The sequence below is a fragment of the Arachis hypogaea genome, chromosome 20 (assembly GCF_003086295.3).
Source record: "Arachis hypogaea cultivar Tifrunner chromosome 20, arahy.Tifrunner.gnm2.J5K5, whole genome shotgun sequence".
Taxonomy (NCBI): domain Eukaryota; kingdom Viridiplantae; phylum Streptophyta; class Magnoliopsida; order Fabales; family Fabaceae; genus Arachis; species Arachis hypogaea.
The window spans coordinates 591,993-613,526 of record NC_092055.1 but is presented as its reverse complement, the minus strand read 5'-3'; the positions used below and the strand labels follow the sequence as shown (position 1 = coordinate 613,526).

Below are 21,534 nucleotides of genomic sequence, written 5' to 3'. Positions count from 1 at the left end.
TTTTAATACTAAAAATAACCTTAAATGAGTTTCGATTGGTGATGAATTAATTTTTGACTTCTCGAATACCATGAAAAAAGAAAAAAAAAAACAGATTGAGAAAGTGTTTTTTTTTTTTGGACATAGAGTCTAGTGTTTTATTTCGGACTTGGAAAAGAACGGGTTAAAATAATAGTTTTGGGCTTTTGTGTGGATTGGGCTTAAAGCCCAACAAGGTTCACAGTTTTTGGTAAGTAAGCCCACTCTACACCTACTATTACTTCAAAAAAAAAGCGCAGAGAGAGCAAAGAAGGTGATTCAGTGAAGCACGGGTCCGTCGAGAACACAAACCTGAAAACTCCGGCGGCGAAGGAAAAAGTCCTTCGAATTCCAACACTATTCTCTTCATAGTTCCTACTTCTCTCTGTTCCGTTCACCGTTCACCGTTCACCGTTTAGCAAAGATGCTTCACAACAAGTCTTTCGTTAAGAAAACCAAAGCTGGCAAGGTCATGAAGGTATAACCAACTAACCAGCTAGCTCTAACCAACTCTAACTAACTAACTAACTCTAACTAACTAGTTTTCTCTTCTTTCCGATTGATTGATTGGATTGCAGCAAGTGAGGGAGCACTACCTCCGCGACGACATCTACTGCGGCGCCCCCTTCTGCACCGCCTGCGACACCTCCGCCGCTCGCTTGGGTCCCTCCGCCTCCACTATCCTCGTCGTCGACACCAATGTCGTCCTCAACCAGGTCCTCTATTCGTTATTCTCAATTTGTTTATTTCTACTTTGGTTTAACTACAATTCAGCTCCTTAAAGATCAAAGCGCATATAAATTAGTTTGTAAAGGATGTTATAATTATTAATTTAGGGTATACTAATAGTGGATTATGTGTTTGCTGATGGGCTTTGGTAGGATTAAGATAACAATAAGACATTTTAAGAACTACTTTGTTAGCAAAATGAACTTTTAAGGACTAATTTGATAGTGTGTTCATCGTTGGGATGTCTTGAGAGAATGTAATTTCTTATGTGACTCAATTGCCGTAACCGGTCAAATTGGCGGTATGCTTTTTGCAACATTTAGTGAAGTTATTGAATTGGAAATATTGCATTGATAGATTGATTTGCTGGAGAATCCAGCTATCGACGATGTGGTGGTGCTCTCCATTGTGCTGGAAGAGGTTAAGAACAAGAATATGTCTGTTTACAATCGAGTTAGAGCTATCTGTAGCAATTCCATGAGGAAGTTCTTTGTTTTCTCCAACGAATACCACAGGTAACTTTTATCTTTGGCTTTCATGTTCTCTTTTTGTATTGCATTCTATCATGAAATTATTCTTATGTTTTCCTCAAGGGAATGAGTCTTTTTATTCGATGCTGCTAACATTTTTACCTTTCGTATGATAGCAATATGCTACCAATATTTGATCTTTTATTTCTCGGTGTTTTCAGGGATACATATATTAAGGAAATGAGTGGAGAAACCAAGAATGATAGGAATGATAGAGGTTTGCTTTTTGGATGAGCTTTAATTTTATCCTTTGTTTGTTATATGCATTTTGGACTTTTGGCTGCTGTTGCATTTTTTCTCGCATGAAGTGCCTATTGGACAGAATTTCTTCGAAGTTGTAACTTAAGTAGTATTAATGCAGCTATCCGAGTGGCTGCTCAGTGGTATCAGAAACATCTTGGCGGTGCGGTAAAGGTTTTGCTTATAACCAATGATAAAGAGAACAAAAGGAAGGCTACTGAAGAGGGCATTCATGCAGAAACAGGTAACTGGACTAACTTTCATCTTTTGGCAAGTGAGTTGTGAGTTGTACGTGTTAAAAATTCATTTCACCAATGTACTTCAGCTGTGTCCGTGATAGCATCATTTAAAGCTAACAGTTTCTTTAATTGATTGTTCAAAAAACCTACTTATTGTCAAGGCTTTTGTTTTCAGTTGAATCATATGTCAAGTCTTTGGATCGACCAGATTTACTTGACCTGCTTGTACAGCCTTCATCAGAAGATGTAAACATGGAAGAGGTTGAAGATCTCAGACCATCGAAGAGGAAAATCATCTATACAGAGGTATCATGTTGATATCATTTCTTTCTAGTAATTCGTCTCTGCATATTTGGTTAAATTTACATGATGGGTTATTTACACTTGGAACTATCAGCATAAGCCGATGTCAGAAATTACTTCTGGATTGCATCGAGGAATATATCATCAAGGGAAACTTCGTGTGAACCGTTACAACCCATTTGAAGCATATGTTGGAAGTGAGAGCATTGGGGATGAAATAATTATTTATGGGCGCTCAAACATGAACCGAGCTTTTGATGGTGATATTGTGGCGGTTGAACTCCTGCCTCAGGACCAATGGCAAGAAGAGAAGAGTCTAGCTATTGCTTGTGAAGGTATGTTAATTGTTAGCCTATTCTGCACTTGCATTCCACCTTGTGGCAGGCATACAACTTAATTTTTTTCTTGGCAAAGTTCTTAAGCATTTCATTTCCAACCTAGGCCAAAAAAAAGTGAATAAAATAAAGAATAACATAATGCTTTACATTACCTCTCCATATTCACATATTTTAATTATTGCAGTTCCCCTAGTAAAGAGTAGAAACATATAACTTTGATTTATTCTATTCCATACTGCATTTAATTTGGACTTACTTCTTGAGATTGACAATACTTGGTCTATTTGTGTATCTTCATGTCTGAACATGCTTTCTGTTTAAGGATACCATAGAATAATATTATTTGCTTGCAGAGGATGAGGATGAGGATGATGGTGTTCATCTAGCTCCGAATAGCGCTGATGATGCACCTAGAACTGTTCCCCAGCAAAGTTCTACTGGAGAAGTAAATACCACACCGAGTCGCCCTTCTGGTCGTGTTGTTGGCATTATCAAGAGAAATTGGCATTCGTAAGTTTACTATCATTGTTAATTAATAGGAGCATGTCTGTGTTATTTGTGATTCGCAATTGGCATTCCATTGATTGGGAACTAATATCATTTCCTTCTCTACTAATTAATATTATTTAGCGTTCTTCTATTATAATTGTCATCTATCATATTTGTGTGAATTATATGATGTGTCAAAATACTCAAGATAAAGATCTGAACTTAATATACAAGTAAATTTCATTGCTTTTGCAGGTATTGTGGATCTTTGGACCCAATGCCTATGCCTGCAGGAAGTGGCGGTGTTGCTCATGCCTTATTTGTCTCCAAAGATCGCAGAATTCCCAAGATTCGAATACAAACCCGCCAGCTTGAGAACCTTCTTGATAAGAGAATTATTGTGGCTGTTGATTCTTGGGATCGTCAATCTCGATATCCATCAGGCCATTATGTACGAACTATAGGAGAGATAGGTGATAGAGATACTGAAAGTGAGGTATGCAATATTGGATTTCCATGCTTCTATTTATCTGTTTATTGAGAATAGGAAGTCAATGATTCTTCGGCACTATATACTTATATGTCATGGTACTTTTATGAAGCTACTGCTTATAATTATTTATAGGTAGCTTTTATCCCCAAAAAGAAAAAAGTTCTGTGATCACCCATGGGGCCCCAGCTGTCTTTCTCATAACAACGTGAAATTCAACATTCGGGTGGTTAGATAAAATAAAAAATAATCATTTTTCATTTGAGCATCTTCTCAAGCACCTGGCTTCTTTCCTATGGTCTCTGTAAATTACTTTACAAGTAAAATTATTAAAGAAAGTCTAGGTGACCAGCCGGTTTGTAGTCAACCCCATTTTCATTCTCCTCTTTCGCAAAAAGGAGAGAGCACACTTGTTTAGTTGTTTTTCCTTATGTTGGTCATGTAGCATCTAGCATGACACAAATTATTAATAATATGCAATCTCTTTTCTTTTTGTACAATACAGGTCGTTTTGATAGAAAATGACATAAATTCAAGGCCATTCTCTTCACAAGTTCTAGCATGTTTGCCACCATTGCCATGGTCAGTATCTGCTGAAGATCTGTCCAATCCAATCAGGCAGGATTTGCGTGGACTGTGTGTCTTCAGTGTAGACCCTCCAGGTATGGGTTTTTATTTATTTTCCCTCTTTATTAGCCTGCAAAGAGTGAAATATAACTGTATCACCTGAGTTATATGTTTCGTTTTCCCAAAGAAGGTTGTTGTATTACCAACTTCTGTCATTGGTACTTCACTTCATTTGATCAATAACCATTTAAATTTATCTGTTTTAATTTGATTTGGAAGAGATGGCATAAGGACATTGTAGTTACTCTGCTTCTTGCATGCAGGTTGCAAGGATATTGATGATGCACTCCACTGTACATCTCTTCCAAATGGAAATTTTGAAGTTGGAGTTCGTATCCTTTGTCTCTAGAATTTGTACTGATGGTGCATGTTATAAGTTAAGAAAAAGACAGTATTCAAAATTTGCTTTTGTTGATTACTATTGTTGATGGATATTATGGTTCCTTCATTTATATACACATATTTGAGCTTTGCTTACATTTTGGTGCTCATACTGACAATTATAATTAGCATATTTGCTTGGGTATTGTGTTTCTCTCTCCCTTCAACTTCTGGTAACATGAAATGCTTGTTTAGCATACTTGCATTCTATATTGATATATGAAGTATAACATTGCTTTGCTGGCCCAAGGTTTGGAATATTTGGAAGTTATTTATAAGGCCTTGTTTTTCAGAATAAAATCTCCCTATCCTAACTGGAATAAGAAGTTAGAAAAAAATGCCTAAGAGCTTGCATGTCTAAATTCTTACTTAATGATACCTATGTATGCACCCTCTGTGGGTTTGGTTATCCTCCTAAACAGCATAATTAGTTTTTCCTCCATCTTCCTCGTCTTTTATCGCTATTTAGTCTATCTATGTAGTTCATCTTTAGCGTTCGTCTCTCAGATATTGCCGATGTGACAAATTTTGTGCATCCTGGTACTCCACTTGATGAAGAGGCTTCACAAAGGGGAACATCTGTCTACCTAGTTGAGAGACGGATAGACATGCTTCCAAAGCCTCTCACTGAAGGTGATATTATTTGACCTTTTAAATGGTTGACTGATTTGTGCTGAAAATAAAATGGTTGCTGTGGTTATATTAATTTTTATGCCTAATGTTTATAGAGCCTTCATTTTGCAGATATATGTTCTCTTCGATCTGATGTGGAAAGGCTTGCATTCTCTGTCATATGGGTATGTGAAATCCCATAATTTGACCATTGCACAAAAAAAAAAAAAAAAAAAAAAAAAAAAGAGGGGGGGGGGGGGGGAGAAAAGCCACAGAAACAAACATGTTATTATAAATAATTTGGTCAGAATATTCTAAATATTATTGCACAATCTCCAAAATCCTTGGAACCTCTTTGGTAAAAGCCTAAAACCCCTTTGACTGATGTCCACCATCAAACTTATCTATAAACTTTCAATGGTAATAGTCTAAATCTTTCAAAGAAGGACGTCAACTCAAGCACTTTATATCATAGTATAATATAATTTATTGCAGAAAATAGAAGGGTTTAGCTAACATGTGCCTAAGATTACTATTAGTAAAAGGAACATGCTAGCTAAACCCTAAATAGAATTGCACCTAACCTATATGCATATGTACAGGAAATGACACCTGAAGCAGACATTGTTTCCAGCAGATTCACAAAAAGTGTCATTAAATCTTCTGCGGCGTTGTCTTATGTCGAAGCTCAAGCAAGGATGGATGATAGGTATGAATTTCTTTCTTACATTCTTGGTTTGGTGACTGCTGAGTGCTGACTGCTGAGAATGGGATTTGGATCCTCTAAATTTTAGATTTCACTTGAGAGGGTAAAGTGTGATATCTCACCATTTATTTTATAGATGGGACTAAGAGAGAACATTCAAGAGTGAGAGATCACACTTTATCCTCTCTAGTGAAAATTCAAAATTTAGAGGATCCAAATTCCTGAGAATGTGCCTGGCCTGTTATAATTGCTAATGAAATAACTGTACTGACTTGAGTGATTGTGATTCTCATAACATGAAATTGGGTTGAGTTGGAGACTTTTTTTTTTGAAAAAATTAAATAAAAGTACCATGTAATTTTCAATTTGCCTCCCTTTCAATTTTGGATGTGCTATATGATTCATGACAATTACTTTTGTTTTCCTTCTTTTTGTTTTTTGTTATTTCATTGTGCAATTTCTGATTTATGACTTGGTTATTATATTTTATTTGCTCTTTCTGCAGTCGTTTGATGGATCCAATAACTACAAATTTGAGGAATATGAATAGTTTAGCTAAGGTATGGAATTTATTGATGTAAGGTTACTATTTTACTTGTAACTTATAAGTATGATATTTACATGCTCTGTTAAAAATTTTTCTGAGAAGTATTTATTTTCTTTCAGAAAATGAGATTAAGGCGTATTGAGAGAGGAGCTTTGACTCTTGCATCTGCTGAAGTCAAATTTCAAATTGACACAGAAACTCATGACCCCCTTGATATTGGTATTGGTTCTTGCCTCTTTTATTATTTCTTGTTGGGACATGGAAGGTAGCCAGTTGCGTATTCTTCCAATTGGCTAAGAAGTTCTGCCGGTGCCCTTTGATTACTCATTCAGAATGAGTGCACCTGTCATAATGGATTCTATCATGTTTTCCAGATTCATGAGAGCCAATATGTCCTTGTGTCTCAAGCCTCTATATCATTTGGAGTCCTAATTGGATCTAATTACTACTTTTTAGGGATATTGAAAGATTGATGGAAGTTGGAGATAATTTGGTCTTGGCGATTTTTATACATACTTATTTTTATTTCTGATATTAATAGAATAATATTTGTTATTTGCAGGTATGTACCAGATTCGGGAAGCCAACCAAATGGTGGAGGAGTTTATGCTTGCTGCTAATGTTTCAGTTGCAGAACAAATTCTTAAAAGTTTTCCTCTATGCTCATTATTAAGGTTGTTTTCTGATCTGATTTTTTGAAATTCAGTTTTGGTATCTTTCTCTGGTACATGGTATGTGATATTGAGAATCATCACTTTCACAAGCATGTGAGGCTGTTGGTTAGAAATGCTAAGCGACTTTACATTTGAAAAGAAAGGGTAATTGCTATCTTCTAATTGTTTGTTGGTTCTTGTTCAGGCGCCATCCAACACCAACTAGAGAGATGCTTGAGCCTTTGCTACGTACTGCTGCTGCAGTTGGCCTGCACTTGGACGTCTCATCCTCAAAAGCATTGGCTGATTCTCTTGACCACTCTGTGGTAAATGGCTTTTCCTTGATATTTTTTATTCATTGTCCTTTTTTTCTTCCATTGACACTTTGCGGTTTGCACTTTTTATATATGATGATGATGTCTAGTTGTATTGCTTTTTGGCTTTGTTAGCTCAAGCATTTGATATATTTGATCTTTAAGGCGTTCTCTCTCTTATCCAAACACTTTTTCAGGGTGATGATCCTTACTTCAACAAGTTAATCCGCATTCTAGCAACTAGATGCATGAGTCAGGTAAATTGAATTCTTATGAGATCTCAGATTTCGGGATTGATCACATAAGATTGAATTCTTGTTTTGCTTTTGTAGGCTGTTTATTTCAGTAGTGGGGATCTTACCCCTCCAGAATATCATCATTATGGGCTTGCAGCTCCTTTATATACTCATTTCACATCACCAATAAGAAGATATGCTGGCAAGTGTCTCTTGTAATTCGTTTATTTGGTCAAGCTTGTGCAATATAATGAGATTTAACAATTTTCCTTGCAGATGTAATTGTGCATAGGTTACTTGCTGCATCTTTAGGAATATCCAAGTTACCACCTGTATTTCAAGACAGGCTTCAGCTCACTAGTATTTCAGACAGTACGAAATCTCTTTTTATCGTCATTTTTTTCTCAGCACCTTAATTGAAATTTTCGTCAGCATAACTATATTCGATACATATTAATGATGCTTTAATCAATGTCTGGTTTAGATTTAAATTATCGGCATAGGAATGCACAGATGGCTGGGCGAGCCTCTGTAGAGCTCCATACCCTAATTTACTTCCGGAATAGGTATGTGACATTGCTTTCCCTCCGTGCTAGGCTGCTACGGTTACTATCTATTTGCAACTTATTCTTGACTTCACCTGTCTTTGCTCGTGCAGGCCGACAGATACAGAAGCTAGGGTGGTGAAAATGAGATCAAATGGATTCTTTGTGTTTGTTCCCAAGTAAAGTTTCTTATCTCTTGTGCTTTCTCATACATAGTCCATGAAACAATGGTTCTAAAGCTATATAAAGCAGCATTTAATTTTGTTGTACTGTCAGTGAGTCGAGTCATTTATGATTTTAAGTTTTGCCTTTTCCCCCTCCGATCCACAGATATGGCATAGAAGGGCCTATATATTTGACACAAAAAGGTGAGAAGGGAAGTGGAGAATGGTATGTCGACGAGCAACAACAGAAAATCAAAAAGATGGATGGTAGCATTTCATACAGCATTTTGCAGACCGTCCAAATTCATATGGAGGTCGTGGAGCCGCAGCCTAACCGACCAAAACTTCAGCTTACTCTTCTATGAAAATACATGATTTGATGAACACAGATCGACAGAGCAACATATTGGAAATGAATTTTTGTGCCATTTTTGTGTGGGATAGAATTTTAGTATTGTTACAATCCGTAGGAAACATGTAACTTATCCAAGATATTCCAGAGGTTGCTATAGAATTATACAAAATGGTTGAACTCAGAATTTTATATGCATATCTTTTAGAATTATCTCTCAGGAATAGTGGTGGCGAATTGTATGGGTTCAGCTTGTGCATGTTATATATTTCAAGATCAAAATGTGTCACACTCTTGCTCCAAACCTTATATATTTTTTATGATTCCTTTCTTTAATAGTTATGATGGCAAATTGTTCAGAGAGGAAATTGAGGCTGTAAGCATCTCTTTCATTTCATTTTGTGCACTGAACTAAGTGTCATTTAAGTTATCTAGTTAAAGAGTTATTTGTCTTAAATAATTGAGTTAAATGTCAATGTCATTTTTAACTTATTTTTCATTATATTTCTATGCTAAATATCTTAAAATTTCAATGTTTTCTCTTAATCACATTAAATACATGATTCAAGATCAATCATAACTATTCATTCTTAAATCTTTTTTACATACTTTCTAACAATTATAAATAAAAACAAATGCTTGTGTGCTTAAAAAGTATACAAAAATTTCTCCTCCTTAAGTTAATACATATAAAAGGGTGGTTGACCAAAGTGTGAGGGATATAGTTGCAGCACTGTATGTCCACAAGGTAATAACTGAGGCCTCCTCAGTGCCTGCATCAAATAGCTGAGTCATGGTACCTGCACAATTTTATACCCACCATCCATAGTTATTAGTTAAACTTAATATATGAATTTAATTCTAATAATCTCACGCTAAAAGAATCATTCAATTGTATATTGTCATATAATTGAAAATAGCTAATTTTTTAATTTATTGTTTAAAAAATTATTTAAACTATAAATTTAATTAAATAATTATGTAAAACTCTTTATACTATCAGTATATATAGGTTAGATTAATAGAAATGACATTTTATAGGAAGTTATATGAAAAGGAATATCTGAATGCATGAAGAAACTTACAAATATTCATTGCAGGTGGCATGGCATACTGCATGACAAGGACATACTGAAACAAAGGATCTAATGGAAGAAACCCTAAACTTGCAGCTCCTCTCACAATGTAAAGTCCAATTGAAGGTAATAAGAAAAGTCTAACTAACACCACACTAATCAGTGTCAGTGGTTCTATAGTGGATGATTTCATGCCTGCAATAATTAATTATGTTACATTCCAAAATATTAGAAAAGAAAAATATTAATTTTGTTGAATATATTAATTTAGTTTCATGATTGATATTAAGGTAAATAATAGAGTAGAAACTACAAATATATATATATATTCACCTAATAAATCATTATACATGGGATATCTTATTAGATGTTATATATTTTTTAGAAAAAATGATAAATAAGTCTCTGACTTTTTATCTCTAAAGACAAATAAGATATCAACTAATTAAAAAAAGAAAAATGTTCTTCACCTTCTAAAACGCGAAACATTTAAGTCTTTTTGAGGACCGATTTATCTTTATATTTTAGATAAAAAGACTTAAATATTTCATATTTTTAAATGTTAGAGACATTTATATTTTTAATTAGTCAAAAACTCATGTGTTTTCGAATTAAAAAATTAGGAACGTATTTATCTTTTTTTTTTTTTAATAGAAACCTATTTTGAGCATTTTTCTTGTGGTGATGAATAATATCCAATACCTTGAGTAAGGTTGCCACCAAGCAAAATGGTGATGCAAGGAATTGTCCCTTCCCTGTGAATTATAGGTATAATATAAGTGTATGCTACAAATTAAAAGCAATAATAATAAACAATAATATAATTGAGAAATAATAATTGGTTTAATTTTATGAGAAAATATAATGCAAAATACAAACCCTAGTAACTGAATGGTCTCTTGGATCACTCTCAATGGAGCATCTTCTCCAATTATTAGGCTCCTGAGCCAGTCAACCCCACCAAAGATGAAACCTAAAAACTGATCATATATTTAAAGGGGTAAAAAAGTAAAAATATCTCAGGATCATGTTTAATTCATTAATCACTACACAATCAAAATAGAATAAACCCTCAAATAATTAAGAGTATATACCAAACTTCGTCCTAAAAAATTTTGCATTGGACATTTTCGTTTTCAAAAAAAATTTATTACGTTTAAGTTTTTAAATTTTACAAAAATAAGACATATTGATTCTTTCATTTTACTTTTGAGAACCTACTTATTCAAGTAAAAAAACGGGTCCAACTATGATAAAAACCTATATATCTTATTTTTATAAAATTCAGAAACTTTAATGTAATAAAAAAAATTTGAAGATAAAAACGTTCGACACAAAATTTCTTAGAGACCTATTTAAGTATATACTACTCAATAATTAAAATAAGTATTGATCAAAATAATTCTACAAGTATTGATCAAAATAATTCCTAGCATACATTTAACAACTTTCATTTTAATTTTTATATTTTCTTTTAGCCAAACTTTAATTTTTATAAACCAAACTAGTTCCACAAGTATTTACTTATAAAATCACAGACTAATAAAATAATCATTTTAAAATACTATGACTATTATGTTTAAAATAGAAGAAGGAACTCACTGTAGCAATTGTTGGGGGTGACAATAGTTCTGACACTATTTGGCTCACAGTTTCAACCAATCCTTGCCAACACGATTGTGGAACTTGATCTAGAATCTACACATTTAGATTTAGATTCATTTTATAATGTAGAAATTAATAAGCTTTTGAAATATTATATATATATATATATATATATATATATATATATATATATATATATATATATATATATATAGTTATGCATTATGCATGTATAGTATAAAATAAAAAATTTAGAGAAAATAACAAATAGGTCCCTGACCTTTTGTCTCGCGGACATTTTCGTCCCTGACCATTGAAAAATACTTTTAAATCCCTGACCTTCACAAAATTTGGACGGATCAGTCCCTCCGTCCAAATGCCTCCGTCAGGGACTGATCCGTCCAAATGTCTCTGTCAGGGACTGATCCGTTCAAATTTTGTGAAGGTCAGGAACTTAAAAGTATTTTTCAATGATCAGGGACGAAAATGTCCGCGGGACAAAAGGTCAGGGACATATTTGTCCTTTAAAAATTTAATAAGCTATGCATTATTACAATTTGGTTTTCAGTGTCTCTGTTTGTGTTTTGATTTTGATTCCCTTTGAGAAGGCTTGTTTGTGTGTTAGCATCATCATAGTTTTTGTTGGGAATCTTCAAGATTTGAGCAGCTTCCCATGCCTTATATTTCATGGCTCTGTCTCTTACTAATTGGTAAGTAAAGGTCCAAATGAATATGCCACCAACCTACAAATAATAATTACACATACATGAACAAAGAAAAATCTAAAGTTACTTTATTTTGTTTTTCTTAATTACTGTTAAAATAATTAGATAATATTAAATATAAATAAATATATAATTATAGATGTTACATGTATAAGTTATGAATATTAAATTAACTTAAATAATTTTAAGTTATTATACATTTATTATATTATTCTTGTTATCTATTATTATTACCTTTTAATACATTATCCATTTTATATCCATTTTCTGTTTTAGTTATTATATTTATCCTTTTAAGTAATCAAATTATATATTCAAATGGATAATTATGAAAACTCATGTGTAATTAATTTCATGTGAAGTTGATAACTGAGAGTCGTTAGATAATAATTTGGTCAAATCTATTAAGGTCTAGTTTGGGTAACCAATTTAATTAAGCTCATTTTGATAAAATAACTTAAACAATAAATGACTCTGTTAAAAGTAACTTATAAATAAGTTATTTTATATTTGAATTTTTAACTCTAAAAGTACTTATTTTATAGAAATGTGATGAAAAGTAGAAGTATTATGAGAGAAGTCATTTTTTTTTAACTTCTCTGTAAGCTCCTACATAGCTTCTTAGAAAGTTGCAATTTGGTTTTAAAAATTGCACCAAACATTAATACTACTACTTTTTATAAGTTAAAAATTAAAAAAAGTTACTTCTAGAGTTTCCCAAACGGGCCCTAAATCATTTAACGACTTTTATCTATCAAATTTATATAAAATTAACTGCACCTGAGTTTTCACCTTATTTTAATAAAACAAATGAATAATTAGTTTAAAAAAAGGAAGGAATTACCGCCAAAGAGAAGGAAGCATATGCAAGTTGTCACGGTAAATTTTAGAAGGTTAAATTTAACAGTGTTTGTAGAATTTTCTAGAGTATTTGAGAATGCTCTAGATGGTTCTGGAACGTTCTAGAATGTCCTAGAAGGTCCCAGAATACCCTAGAAGGTTCTAGAAGACTCTGGAAGGTCATAGAGTGTTCTAGAAGAGTGTAGATGTATATAGAAGTATAAAGAGTGGTATTGAATAATCTAGAAACATTTAGAGAGTTGTGGTAGGATAGATATTTGTAAAGAAGGTTCTGGATGATTAATCTGGACCGTTGATTAGATTTAATCCTAACCATCCATTGAGAAGGTGGATGGCTATAAATAGGGGTGAGAGTTAGAGTTTGGGTGTGTGTAAATCATTTGTAACCAACACTTGAGTAATAAAGTGTTCTTTCCACCAAAGCTTCCTTTTCTTGTGTTCTCTTGTGTTCTTAGCTTTCTTGCTAAGTATTGAGGGTTAGGCTGACTTGGTCTTAGCTCAAGAGGTTGAGTAAGTCCGAGTGCCGGCACGGTAGCGTTGGAGTGTGTCCAAGGCCGTGACAATTTGGTATCAGAGCAAGGTTCGAGAGGGAGCACAAGTCGCTTGTGGGAATGGCTTCTAGTATCACCATGGAGCATGTTGAGTCTCAAAGGGGAAGGGATACTATTCTTTCTCAATGGGGAGGCAAGAAGGTCCGTTCTTCAAGTGAGCCTAGAGGTAAGGACTCTAACTTCTTAGAAGAAAGAGTTTCTATGTTGGAAAATGTTCTATCCTCTATGGATGAGCGCTTCCAAAGGATAGAACATGACAAGGAGACCCTCGAGGCTCACGTATTAGGAGAACTAGATGCTTTCAAAGAAAGCATGCTCCAAATTGAAGAGAAGCTTGAGAATTCCTTAAAGCTATTTGAGGAAGTTCGAGTTTGGTTCGAGGAGGCGAAATCTCGACCAACCATTATAAGGGAGACGACAAAGATTGATCTCCCCAAGCCAAAGGAGTTCAAGGGCGTAAGGGACGCTCGCGAGGTGGAGAACTTCCTATGGCAAATGGAGAGGTACTTCGAAGGCCAAGGGGTGGTCGAAGAAGCAATAAAGGTACGCACTGCAGCTCTCTACCTTTCTGATAATGCTACTTTGTGGTGGAGGAGAAAGTGCGTAGATATGGAAAAGGGCACTTGCAACATAGCCACATGGGAAGATTTCAAAAGGGAATTGAAAAGACAATTCTTCCCTGAGAATGTGGTTTATGAAGCAAGGAAGAAGTTGAGGGAGTTGAAGCACAAGAGTACGATTAGCGACTACGTAAAGGAGTTTACTACTCTCACGCTTCAAATCCCCAACTTAGCATCAGAGGATGCATTGTTCTTCTTCATTGATGGACTCCAACCTTGGGCAAAGCAAGAACTACAAAGAAGGAATGTTAAGGATGTCGATGAGGCCATCGTGGTGGCCGAATCACTCACTGAGTATCATAGGGGAGACTCTAAACCCAAGTCTTCCTCCAAGCCTAGTTCTGCTAAAGGTGGGGGAGACAAGGGGAAGAGCTTCTCAACCAAGAAGGAAGGAAAATACTCTTCAAAGAAAGAGTACGAAGAAAAGAAGAAGGCTTTCGTGCCCAAAGGAGGATGCTTCGTGTGCAAGGGACCGCACCAAATGAAGGATTGTCCCAAGCTAGGGACTTTGGCATCTATCGCTGAGGAACGAGAAGCTCAAACTCAAGTAACTGAGTGTGTTGGATCTATCCAACACATAAATGCTGTGAAGACCAAAGAGGCAAGTACTGCAGAAAAGAAAGGCTTGATGTATGTCAAAGCCTTTATCAATGAAAAACCTGTCATGGCTATGATCGACACTGGTGCTACACACAACTTCATCACGCCTGTTGAAGCAAGGAGGCTTGGGTTGAAGATCACCGAAAAGAATGGCTGGTTCAAACCCGTGAATACCAAGGGTGAACCCCTTAAGGGAGTAGCAAAAGGGGTTGAGATGACTCTTGGTTCTTGGAAGGGCCTTGTGGATTTCTCAGTAGCACCCATGGACGATTTTAAAATAGTCATCGGGCTTGATTTGCAAAGAAAGGCAAATCTAATACCTATGCCATACTACAATATAGTATGCGTCATGGAGAAAGGGTCTCCATGCATGGTCCCTACAATCTCAAAGGCTGGAGGAATTCCGATGCTCTCGACCATGCAACTCAAGAAAGGTTTCAAGAAGGAGGAGATGATGTCTTTGGCTTTACTACAAGAGGAGTCAACAGCCAAAGGAGAAGATGCTCCCCCTAAAATCAAGGAAGTCCTTGAAGAAAATAAGGATGTGATACCTCTCGAATTGCCAAAGCAGTTACCACCTAGAAGAAAGATGGATGACAACATTGAATTGGAGTTAGAAGCGAAATCGCCTATCTCAAAACCATACAGGATGGCGACCATTTCTATGGTTGAAGGAGATATTATGCATATCATCAAGGAAGGGTTGCATCACGATCCATTAGCCAAGAAGTTGGTGGAGTTGGCTAGAGAAGGTAAGACCAAAAGATTTTGGTTAGAAAACGACCTTCTCTACACAAAAGGGAGAAGACTATACGTTCCTAAATGGGACAATCTGAGAAGGAAGTTGGTAAGAGAATGCCACGACACCAAGTGGGCTGGTCACCAAGGTCAGCGAAGGACCTTAGCACTCATTGAATCTTCTTATTATTGGCCTCAAATGAGAGCTGAAGTGGAGAGCTATGTGAAGACTTGTCTTGTGTGCCAACAAGATAAGATTGAAAACAAGACACCAAGTGGGTTGTTGGAACCTTTGCCTCCTTCAGAGCGACCGTGGGAAAGTGTCTCTCTAGATTTCATCTCTGCCTTACCAAAGTCCGAGGGGTTTGGATCTATTCTCGTGGTAGTGGATCGATTTTCGAAGTATGCTACCTTTATACCCGCCCCTACTGATTGCACTGCAGAAGAGGCAGCACGACTATTCTTCAAGAATGTGGTGAAATATTGGGGATTGCCTAAAAGCATCATTAGTGATCGAGATCCACGCTTCACAGGACGACTATGGACAGAGTTGTTCAAACTCCTTGGGTCAGAGCTTCATTTTTCAACAAGCTTCCATCCTCAAACCGATGGGCAGACTGAGAGAGTGAATGCCTTACTCGAGTGTTACTTGAGGCATTTCGTAAGCGCTAATCAGAAAGATTGGACAAAACTCCTCGACATTGCTCAGTTTTCATACAATTTGCAAAGGAGTGAGTCTACAGGGAAGAGTCCATTCGAGATCGTGACTGGACAACAACCGCTTACACCTCACTCTCTTCCTTCCCCTTACTCAGGGAAGAGCCCTGGAGCTTATCATATGATTAAGTCTTGGGAAGAACAAGCAGATGTCACTCGTTCTTACCTCGACAAAGCTGCCAAGAGGATGAAGAAATGGGCAGATAAGAAGAGGAGGCATGCAAGCTATCAAGTGGGAGACAAGGTAATGATCAAACTTCTTCCACAACAATTCAAAGCCTTTCGCAAGGTTCATAAGGGCTTAATCCGCAAATACAAAGGGCCATTTGAGATCATTGGACGTGTTGGGGAGGTTGCTTACAAAGTACAACTCCCTCCCTCTATGAAGATTCACCCGGTCTTCCATGTGAGTATGCTTAAACCATATCATGAAGACCAAGATGAACCGAGTAGAGGTAACTCGAGTCGTGCTCCACCCGTGGTAATTAGATCCTTTGATAAAGAAATTGAAGAGATCCTAGCTAATCGCATCGTGCGACGAAGAGGGGTGCCACCAAGTATCCAATACTTGATCAAGTGGAAAGGGCTCCCGATAACCGAAGCTAGCTGGGAAACTCGCGAAGATCTATGGCAATTCCAAGAACACCTAGAGCGCTATCATGAACAGAACGCGACGAGGACGTCTGCGCAATAGGTGGGGGAGAATGTCACGGTAAATTTTAGAAGGTTAAATTTAACAGTGTTTGTAGAATTTTCTAGAGTATTTGAGAATGCTCTAGATGGTTCTGGAACGTTCTAGAATGTCCTAGAAGGTCCCAGAATACCCTAGAAGGTTCTAGAAGACTCTGGAAGGTCATAGAGTGTTCTAGAAGAGTGTAGATGTATATAGAAGTATAAAGAGTGGTATTGAATAATCTAGAAACATTTAGAGAGTTGTGGTAGGATAGATATTTGTAAAGAAGGTTCTGGATGATTAATCTGGACCGTTGATTAGATTTAATCCTAACCATCCATTGAGAAGGTGGATGGCTATAAATAGGGGTGAGAGTTAGAGTTTGGGTGTGTGTAAATCATTTGTAACCAACACTTGAGTAATAAAGTGTTCTTTCCACCAAAGCTTCCTTTTCTTGTGTTCTCTTGTGTTCTTAGCTTTCTTGCTAAGTATTGAGGGTTAGGCTGACTTGGTCTTAGCTCAAGAGGTTGAGTAAGTCCGAGTGCCGGCACGGTAGCGTTGGAGTGTGTCCAAGGCCGTGACAAAGTGCTCTGGCTCTGCATTTTTCTCTTTCACCAAATGGGCCTCCTTTTTCATAACATATTGCTGGGATTATTACAACTGGAAGATTACCCATATTACCTGATGAACCATGAATTATATCAATATTTTGTTAATTATTTAAATTATTTTTTTATTTGATTCATTAAAACTTGATATTTTTTTAGTTTTTTAGGCTGCATTTAAAAGAGAGATTAAAAGACAGAGTTAAATTTTTATATTATATTTGGTATAAAATATACTAAACTGAATTATGTTTCAGTATTATGTTTAGTTTAAGATAAATATAGAGATTTATGAATAGATTTAAAATTTAAAAAATTAAATAAAAGTATTTTTGAAAAAAATATTAAAATTTCAATTTCTATTTGCAAAAATTTTAATTTTCTATGTCATTACTTTTTGAAAAGACTAAAATTTTGTGTTCTAAAACTAAAATTTTTAGATCGATTATCAAACATAATACGGAGTCATAATTCCCTAATCTCAATCACAGTCTCTAAAAACAAACACTACCTTACAAATCCTTTCCAATTTGTTATTCTCTAATCCATGCCTTTAGTAAATAAAACTCATTATATATGTATCAAGGTATGTATTGTATACATTAGATAGATATAGATATTTATTTTTTAAAATATTATTTAGGAACATATATAAATGAAAGGTTTTCAGATTGAAGTGTATGTATGTGATGAAAATGAAAACATACAAATACAAATGAAAAAGAAAAAATACAAATGCCAAAGCATACCATAATATATAACTTTGATGCAATGCTACCTGTTGAACAAGCAGCAATAATAAGGCCTTCAACTTTCAAGCTTGGCTTTAATAATTTTACAATTAACCACCCAAGAAACCCTCCAATTACAAAGGTACATCCAATGTTAACCGGCATAAACCACCTGCATTTTCATCAATAAACAAACATAAGTTTTACACACACATATAAATTTTACCATAATAATAATAACTGATACAACAATTTTTTTTAAAGTAATTCTAATCAATTGTAAAATATATAATTCTTCTAGGGGATTGAAATTTTACAATAACAAAATTATATCTTAGTTTGGATAAATAGTTTAATTAATTTTTTTTTAAAAAGAATTTAAACAATAAATACTTATATTAAAAGTCGCTTATTTATTTTGTGTTTAGTTTTTTAATCTTAAAAGTACTTATTTTAAAAGAAGAGTGATAAGAAAAACTTTTGATTATGAAAAAAATAATTTTTTTAATTTTTCCATAAACACTTAAATAGTTTTCTTAAAATTTACAATTTGGTTTTAAAATTTATACCAAACATTAATGTTATAACTTTTCATAAGTTAAAAAAAAAAATACAAACGGACCCTAAATCTCCTTCATTGAATCAATTATATGAATTAATAAAGAGTTATGTTACGTGTATACTAAAATCAACCACTAAAGTCAATCACTAGTATAAAATACATGCTGGAATATAAATACACATTGAAAATAAATGAAACCACACATGTATTTATACACAAATATATTGGTGAATGATTTTAGTGACTGACTTTAGTGTACAAATAGCATTTTTTATTAATAAATAACCTCATTGTATCCTCTATGTCTAACTATTGGACTATACCTCATTTGATTAGATACTATCTAATCCTAGCATATTCAAACCACTTAAATAAGATTTCACCAAATTTTTAACAATAGATATGTTTCAACTTATATATTCACCTATTCTTGTTACTTACTTAAATCATACATATTTATATTGCATTAAATTTAGATAAATGCTATCATGCCTTTGAAATTGTGCTTAACTTATTAAAAAAGACAAATAGATAATATTTAATAATTTTTAAATATTTTACTTTTTATTTTAAACATTTTATTTTTTACTTGTATATAACATAACTGGTTAGTGATGGCATTGTAATAAAATTTAGCCTTAACCTTAAAATGATGGCATATAATTATCTGAAAATAAAAATATTAGTAATGCTTTTTTGTCCAAAAAATTAAGAGCTAATAATCTATGCATACCATGATATCATATCATCAAGAGAAACACTCCTTGCAAAACTTGCAAATATAAGTGATGGAGTGAATGCAATGAACACAAGCTGCAAAAGGGTCAAGCAAAATAATGTAAAAGAAAATCAATGATAAAAAGAAGAAAAAAATACATCTTTTTCTGTATAATAGAAAATTATTCAATAAATTAAACGAGTATTTATTATTTATGAATTTTTTTTTTTGTGACTATTTATTATTTATGATTGATACATATATTTGACCATGCGTTACATACATTAATATTTTGTCTCTTTAATTTGAATGATAATCAAAACAAGAAAAAATATATTTAAATTGAATGTCAGCTGCTTTTTTTTTTTTTTTTTACATTTAAGTGCATTAGAATCAAACCATTTATTATAAATTAAAGATTAATTATTCTTATGGTTCTTACACTTTTTTTTTTAATTGGGTTCTTGTAGGATGTCAATGGGGCAGGGCGGAGGCAGGGATGCCTCCCTGCTCCCCATCCCCGCCTTCAAATTTGCTCCCATCCCCGCCCCATTCTCCGCTGTGGGGGAATATTGCTCTCCATTCTCATTTTCCGCGGGGACCCAATTTCCCATCTACATAATAGTTCTAACTAATTATTAATTTCCATATGAATAGAGCTGCAAGTATCTCTTTACAAAAACTGCAAGATTTTATACAAAAAGTCTAAATGACATGATGGTGACTTCTTTCGAAATAACGCAATGGGGAGACGCAACGACGAGTCAAAGGAAAAGGCAGTGGACGAGGTGGGAGACGCGGCAACAAAGAAGAGAATGGACATGACGGCAGAGTTACAAAAAGGAACGCCGCAAATAGAAATTACGACGCAGTAAGGATGATGGCACGGTGAGGTGTGACGATGCGGTGAGAAGGGTGACGATGGGGTGGCTGCAGAGAGGTTGGATAGAGTATGGGCAGCCTTAGGGATCTCTGAATTGAAAAAGGGTTATGCAAATAAAGATTAGGAGTTTTGGGATTCTATATATATGTGTGTGTGAGAAATGATTAAAAAACATATGTGAGAAATAAACTATTAAGGATAATTCAAGGAATTTATAAATTTCGGGGAATAGCGGGGACGGGGCGGGGATCCCCGCTCGGTCCCCGCGCTTGCTTCGGGGGAATTTTGTCCCCCATCCCCATCCCCGCGGGAAAAATTCCCCACAATCGGATTCCCATTCGGGGCAGTCCCCGCAGGGATCCCCACGTCTCGGGGAATTTTGCCATTCCTAGGTTCTTGCTCTACTTTTAGTTTTATAATTAGTTTCTTCAAAGTGTAAACAATATTAGAGTTAATTGAATATTTTTTTAAATAAAAAGCGTTTATAATTAGAAACCTAATTAGATCTTTGACTGCATGTATTTTGAGAAATATATTCGATTAATTTTAACATTTTTAACATGAAAATAACATAATTATAAAATTAAAAGTAAGGTAGAGATCTAATTGAAAAAAAAATATATAAAAATCTAATTAAAAATTTATAGAGACCAACAGAATAATTAAATCTAAATTAAATTTAAAATTGAAACCCTAATGCCTTTGAAAATTAAATTCAGATAGCATGTTCTCTCTTACCTTATTCAATGATCTTCGAAAATTTTCTGAGAGAAAATTATCAAATTTATCAGATGCCATATAAACTCCCACTGCACTCACAAGTAGGACTTGAATAATTGGATTACTTGCCACCGCCAATAGTTCCCAAAAACCCATTTTTTTTATAAAAAAATTATTAATTATTTATTTGCTTCTCCTTTCTTGTGCTGATGATGATAACAATGATCTCCTTCAATTATAATAATGTCATAGTTGCAGTCTCTGATCTTTCATGCACACTGAAAAATAATAATGTCAAAAGAGAGTTAGTGATGATATGCTAAAATTATAAATCTAAGATAAAAATTTCAAAAAATTAATTACAAATTGCCAACAAAAAATAATAAAGTAGGATTGCTGGGTTTTTTAAAAAAAAAAAAAACATCAGAAATTAATTCAGAGAAGAGTGTTTAATTGTATGAAACCTGAAATTCAAGGTTGAAAGAGAGAAGAGTGTTTTACGATTCATGTAACCAATTCAATTGTTTACAATGGTGAGTAGTTAGATGCATCACTATTTTCGCGTTAAACTCATGGACTCGGTTTACGCCTATATTTTTTTTTCTTTTCTATAATTTATTTATAAAAATATTAGTT

At 34.4% G+C, this 21,534-nt stretch overlaps 2 protein-coding genes across 2 annotated transcripts; one reads left to right on the top strand and one right to left on the bottom strand.

Moving 5' to 3' along the window:
• The first annotated feature begins 228 nt into the window (after nt 1–228).
• LOC112782447 (exosome complex exonuclease RRP44 homolog A) lies at nt 229–8,881 on the top strand. Its single transcript, XM_025824831.2, has 24 exons — nt 229–496; nt 597–734; nt 1,105–1,262; nt 1,439–1,494; nt 1,639–1,761; nt 1,932–2,062; nt 2,154–2,394; nt 2,751–2,907; nt 3,142–3,382; nt 3,882–4,038; nt 4,267–4,335; nt 4,892–5,017; nt 5,129–5,181; nt 5,599–5,705; nt 6,208–6,262; nt 6,369–6,468; nt 6,812–6,923; nt 7,108–7,228; nt 7,414–7,473; nt 7,549–7,654; nt 7,729–7,824; nt 7,937–8,018; nt 8,111–8,176; nt 8,328–8,881. The coding sequence occupies exons 1-24, from the start codon at nt 443–445 to the stop codon at nt 8,524–8,526; spliced, it is 2,808 nt and encodes a 935-aa protein (XP_025680616.1). The 5' UTR covers nt 229–442; the 3' UTR covers nt 8,527–8,881.
• A 276-nt stretch (nt 8,882–9,157) lies between these two features.
• Nucleotides 9,158–21,239, bottom strand: LOC112782249 (protein PIN-LIKES 7-like). Its single transcript, XM_025824594.3, has 11 exons — nt 20,917–21,239; nt 19,311–19,390; nt 18,063–18,187; nt 17,262–17,360; nt 12,764–12,786; nt 11,749–11,937; nt 11,192–11,287; nt 10,469–10,569; nt 10,292–10,344; nt 9,599–9,784; nt 9,158–9,313 (listed from the first exon to the last, which is right to left on the bottom strand). Exons 1-11 carry the CDS (start codon nt 21,052–21,054, stop codon nt 9,189–9,191), a joined length of 1,215 nt encoding a protein of 404 aa, XP_025680379.1. The 5' UTR covers nt 21,055–21,239; the 3' UTR covers nt 9,158–9,188.
• Between the last annotated feature and the right edge of the window lie 295 nt (nt 21,240–21,534).

Bases quoted from the DNA above. Each gene is read 5' to 3' on its own strand.
- LOC112782249 (XM_025824594.3), bottom strand. From the start codon at position 21,054: ATGGGTTTTTGGGAACTATTGGCGGTGGCAAGTAATCCAATTATTCAA. The intron at 19,391-20,916 runs GTAAGAGAGAAC...ACCCTTTTGCAG, and splicing joins TTCGAAGATCATTGAATAAG to CTTGTGTTCATTGCATTCAC. The intron at 11,938-12,763 runs GTAATTCCTTCC...TATTATTTGTAG, and splicing joins ATGCTTCCTTCTCTTTGGCG to GTTGGTGGCATATTCATTTG.
- LOC112782447 (XM_025824831.2), top strand. From the start codon at position 443: ATGCTTCACAACAAGTCTTTCGTTAAGAAAACCAAAGCTGGCAAGGTC. The intron at 1,495-1,638 runs GTTTGCTTTTTG...GTATTAATGCAG, and splicing joins GAATGATAGGAATGATAGAG to CTATCCGAGTGGCTGCTCAG. The intron at 5,706-6,207 runs GTATGAATTTCT...CTCTTTCTGCAG, and splicing joins CAAGCAAGGATGGATGATAG to TCGTTTGATGGATCCAATAA.